Source organism: Brachypodium distachyon, chromosome 4 (assembly GCF_000005505.3).
Source record: "Brachypodium distachyon strain Bd21 chromosome 4, Brachypodium_distachyon_v3.0, whole genome shotgun sequence".
Lineage (NCBI taxonomy): Eukaryota > Viridiplantae > Streptophyta > Magnoliopsida > Poales > Poaceae > Brachypodium > Brachypodium distachyon.
Window position 1 is genome coordinate 42,405,411 of NC_016134.3, and position 5,640 is coordinate 42,411,050.

Here is a 5,640-nt window from a genome sequence, read left to right on the forward strand (position 1 = left end):
CCTTTTCCAGGACAGAATAATGCTTGCACGGTTCAAGATCATCGCTCAGAAGAGAAGCACCTCCCAAGCATGATGTGTGATGCAGCAAGAAGATTATATATATAGACTATACTGGCTGTGTTTATGCAAGGATTCAGTTCTGTTTAATTGTCTACCTCTGCTATTTCCTGTACCAACAACATTTTATTTTATCTATTATGAGGCTATGAAGAACACATGACAATAATTCTGAAGTGTTAATTTTTTGACTGTTGTTTCTTTTACTTTTGTGTTATCATTACAATATATTTCTCAAAAATAGTTCAGAGATGAAGTTGGCACACCCACAATAGTGGAGGGACAAAAAAGGCACTTATCTCTATTTTAAAACTATTCTTTCTGTGTTGTCATTACAATCTGATTTTCCAAATAGATCAACTGTAATCTCTTTTCCCGGCCGGCGGCCCAGCATGTTGCATGCTCAACCATGCATGCATGTCAAACTTCTAAATTTTGGGGATTTTTTTATTGTAGGTTATGCTAGATGTTACAAAAATATTCCAAAAAAAATCATCTGTAGCTTATTCTCACATCTACACATCATTGTTTTTTGTAATAGTAATTTTTTGTAACATGTAAATGTATTTAAAAGATCAAAATAAAGATTTGACTGGACCTCAGAAGCCAAAAACAATTGTAGTAAATTAATTAGAGTATCTCACAAACACGCTAGAATGACACAGACCGAGGATATGCATAGATAATTATGAGTACCAAAACTCGAATCTCATGTGTGAAGTCATGCTCTCACGACTCCAGTACCCGACAAAGGGGCGTGGGTGTCCTGCTCATGCCCAGCATAAAAATGAAGAGCGCGATACTATTCACGGATGTTCTTGTTGTTTGTCCAAAGATTGTGAAATCTTTATTTATGAGAGACAATAGTTCCACCTTGAGAATAAATAATTGTATCCCTTTATTTCATAATAGTGGAAGAAAGATTTGTGGGGCTTTGGCCTGTGGTGTTTACCTTGATATATTTAGTCACTTTTCCACGTTATTTTTTTTTCTAATGTTCATGTGTAAATATTGCCACTGCAATTTTGAGTGGTTGGAGGCACTCAGGACTTCCTAGGTGTGGTTGATGCATATGCTTTGTTTCCTGATAAGTAATGATTATTGAATTAGTGCATATAAGTGGTGGTAAAATTATACTTTGCCCGCAATTTTAAAATAGGTTATGCTAGTGGTTGCTGCCACGAGCAGAGTTCAACGAGATCGTATTATTATTGGGAATGGTTATATGAGTCCAACAAGAATTACTAGCAATAAATGTCATAAATGTATTCGCTCAAAAAGCATATCAACATTTGATATGCATAATCATATAAAATAAATGTGTACCCCCAATAAATATTCAACATTAAATGTTCTCATGCAACAAATCTTTTTGGATATGCACAACATATTGCACACATTAATTCCATCCCCTCCTGCTCACAAGAATTTCCTCTACCTGTTCTGCATATATACGACGAGATGGACGCCCACGAGGTCCATTCGCTCCGGCCGTATCTGCTCATCTAGAGTTCCAGACCCAGCTAGCAATCCCCTCATCACCAATTTTGCCTCTCTTGGCCATGACGCGGCGACCATCTCCTAGGACAAGCCTCCCGGCCAAGGCGTCGCAGCCAGCTCGTCGGAGAAGCCGAAGGCTGCAGGTCGACTGGAGAGCCCTGCCGAAGGATCTGGTTGAGTTCATCGCCGGGAAGCTCCCGTCGGCCCGCGACGCTTGCGCCTTCCGGGTTGTCTGCCGCGCCTGGTACTTCGCGCTATCGTTCGCGAAGACCGTTGCGCCGGTCCTGCTGCTCCCATTCAACCCCTACTCCACGGAGGACGCCGCGACATTCTACAGAATGACGGCCGACAAGGGCGACGGGAAGTTCTTCACCAGGAACGGCCTCTCGGAGCTCCGTGGAAAGGTGATGTGCGGATCGTCACGAGGGTGGCTTGCTCTGGCCGACGAGGTGGCGAACGTGAAGCTGCTGAATCCGTTCAACGGCGCCACGGCCGACCTGCCGCCGGGCGACGAGCGCGTCGCGGCGGCGTCCTGGAGAGCCGTCTCTATGGTGGTGGAGGCCGACGGCGGGCGACGGCGGTGGCTCCGGCGTTACCCCGACGGCAGCGACCATCCCGTGGGCCTAAACAGCATCCCGGACGTCTTCTTCCGGGAGATCGTCCTTTCCTCCCATCCTGGCTCCGGCCGCTGCGTGGCCATGGCGGTTCTCGCGTTCTCGTCGACCGTCGCGTTCTGCCGCGTCGGGGTCGATCATTCCTGGAAACTGCTCCACACCAAGATGATTTGCCGCATCGGCTCCGTCATCTACTGTCCGGGCCGCAACAGGTTCCTGGCAATCGGCACCGGAGGGGTCTCCATCTGCCACGTCTCCGGTAGAACTCCCACGGCAAGGCCGGTGCCTTCATTGACTGATCGGTTGCCCCGACAGATCATCCCCCGCAGCTACCTACAATTGGACGGCGAGCTTCATCTCGTCGGTACCGTCAGTGCGACGGGCTCCACCTACTGCTACAAGTGTAATGTCTTCGCCCGGACGCCCGCGTGGTCCAGGGTCAGGAACTCTCCCGATATGACATTGTTCGTGTCAAATAAGTTCACGGTGGGCACCGGCGGAGCAAGCGTCTCTGGCTTCAAGAAGGACTCCATATACTTCCCGGAGCATATCAATAGATACTACGCGGCACCTGCAGGCCGCCGCCGCCACCATGAACTGGAGATCATTAATATTACCGAAGGCACGTCAGAGTTGCAAGCTTACCGCGAGAAGAGTCCAGGTTCTTCGGATGCTCTTTGCTGGATTCAACCCAATCCATGGGCAAGGTACGTACGTGACTGACCAAAATCATGCATGTTGTTTTCACAATAGTACTAGGAATGTCCAGCCTTGTCTGTTCATGGTCATGGGGAACGGCATGTCATATTAAATTGGTGGATAGACCACTATTTTTTTTGCGGGATCCCTTCGTTTTGCAACCATGTAGAGGGGTAAGCTGAATTTATCTACCAAAAGTGTGTGTGCAGGCTAGTTAATCGCAGTTTCGTATGAATTGTTATAAATTATAGGTTAGACATGTTTAGTTCATGGTTACATACCCGCAATGAAGTTAGGTAGTATTCTACATTTGGCGGGTTTGCCGGTTACTTCGTTTGCAACCATAGTGGTATGTGCTTAGAATTTATGTATTGAAGGTATGATCTGCCAATGCATGTTGTTTTTGTGGTAACTAGGGTTTATGTATATATGTCCTAGAAATTCCGGTATGGTCGCTTTACGTATGAGTTGTGGCGGCAAAGGTCAGATATGTCATATTTTGCGGATAGGCGTTTGTTCGTTTTGCAGCCATAATTGTAAGTACCCTGAATTTATGCGTGTAATGTATGTGGCCAATAACAGTCTAGCAAGGGTTTGCATATGCTCTCTACCGAAAACTCCGATCTGTTTTGTTCATAGTTGCAGGTGACGACAAAAAATTAGGGATGTCATAGTTTATAGGTAGACCGCATTTGATTCGGTTGGAATCGGTACCCTGCATCATATTGGTACATGACTCGCCTATAATTAGATATAAATATGGCAGGATGCATAAGCCGGCATTCCCCCCTCGAGCTTACTAGGGTTCCAATCTTCGGATTCATTTGGATGTTCTAGCTAGATCCTTTTAAGGTGCACACTATCACTTTGGGTGCAAATTCCTCAAAGGGCAACTCTGTTGTTGCCTGCATCATGGTAATTCGACCTAATTTACTGATAAATTATGGTGTTTCGGCTATTCGGAGACATCTCACAACTAAGCATAACAGCTTGCTATCTACCATTGTGATCGTGATCAAAATTTCTAGAATCATTTTTCTGTCTAACATTAGCTCTACACTTTTGTTTTACCATATTATTGGACATGTAACAGTACATAGTTTTTTTTTGTGGGGACAGTACTTAGTTCTCAATCTGATTTTGTTTTCCAGGAATGCTTGAATGGTTCACAAGAGAGGCCTCTCCCAAGCCTATTGAGTGATGCAGCAAGATCAAGAGGCAGAGACCAACATCATCTAGTTGCTTTTATGAAAGGATTATGTTTTATTTAATTACCTGTCGCTGATATTTCCTGAACCTACCTGCAAAACAAAAAAAAAGATATTTCCTGAACCAACTTAATTTTATTTTCTCTATTGGATCATGATAAACCTATGAAATTTCAACTTGCCGTGTGAGAAAATTATTCTTATATTTTTCTTGCTTTTGAAAATATATAGGATTCTTCTTCTTGCATCATCATTACACAAATTACAACATATGGGGCTGCTGTCGATGTGAGGGCTATTGTTATGATACACATCAAGCTGCCGAAATATGCTTAATAAGATATATCTAACTAGGAATGTCTTCTTAGAAGTCGGTGATACAATCCTTTTAGTACGTAGTTAATTACAGATGATGAGCACAACTTGTTTTAGGAAAATAATCTTTTGGTTGCTGGGCTAGTATCCTGGGTTTCTTTTAAGACTACAGAAGTAGGATGTGCTACTGTACACATGTTAGCAATTACATCGATATCGCCTAAATTAGATGCTCATCGCCATGCCAACCGGAACAAATCTGTTTATCCGCATACGCCACCGGAAAAAGAAATCCAACGGTACAAGAAGTCGAAGGTTTAATAAAGCTCCCATTATAGAAAAAAGAAGTTGAAACTTCAGAAAATCTCGTCTTCTCTTCTAATTGAAGTCGTATTTAGTTTTTTCATACAATCTGGATCTCATAATCATTCGTCCTTCCTCCTGCTAATGTATTTATATTAGCTCTAGGTCCGTCCCTGGTGGCCACTGGTCACTACCCATTAATTGGTGAGGTATGCGTGGGTGGGTTTGCATGGTCTCAGAGATCGACCGAGTTTGTTGGGTTCGTGCTCCAGTTAAGCTAGGTGGATAGAGAGTAAAGGCACAATATGCAAAATACACGATGCACAAGCAAAAGCACAATTTGTTTATTTTCTGATTAAGGTACGATAGTGATAAAAGGCACGCCGTGGCGAGCCGATGTGTACCAAACTTATAGCAAACAAATACCACCACATACATTGTCAAACAAAATAGTATAAAAATATATTTCATAATGGATCTAATGAATTTCATTTGGCATCGTAGATGTTGATACGTTTTGTTACAAGGTTGGTGAAACTTCAGAAATTTTGACAGTCAACAAAAGGTATATGCTATATTTTGAAACTAGAGGAGTAAATAAATATATGCTAATTAATCACATTTCAATCACGGATCACTGGGGTTATGACAATAATTAATTTTGTTTATTCAAACTAATTTTGTGCTTATTTTACTGTTTAGCTATCTGTTTTTCGTATGTTCCGTGAAACATGTGCTATTTAGAATTAACTTGATTTTTGAAATAAAAGAATTGAAGAAAGATATATCAAAGTTCTGATTTTTTTAGTTGGATTACCTTCGGAATTATTTGGATTACAATCTGGTTTCCGATCGAATAGAACTATATATAATATTCTTTTCCCGGCCAATCTCCCAGCTGTAGGTTGCGTGCATAATCATGTTTCATGTCAAAGTTCTAAACT

General features: G+C 42.5%; 1 protein-coding gene across 1 annotated transcript; it reads left to right on the plus strand.

The window, feature by feature from the left end:
* Window positions 1-1,619: 1,619 nt before the first annotated feature.
* LOC104585140 lies at window positions 1,620-2,894 on the plus strand. The gene has a single exon (XM_010241137.1). It carries the CDS (start codon window positions 1,620-1,622, stop codon window positions 2,892-2,894), a length of 1,275 nt encoding a protein of 424 aa, XP_010239439.1.
* The last annotated feature ends 2,746 nt before the right edge of the window (window positions 2,895-5,640 follow it).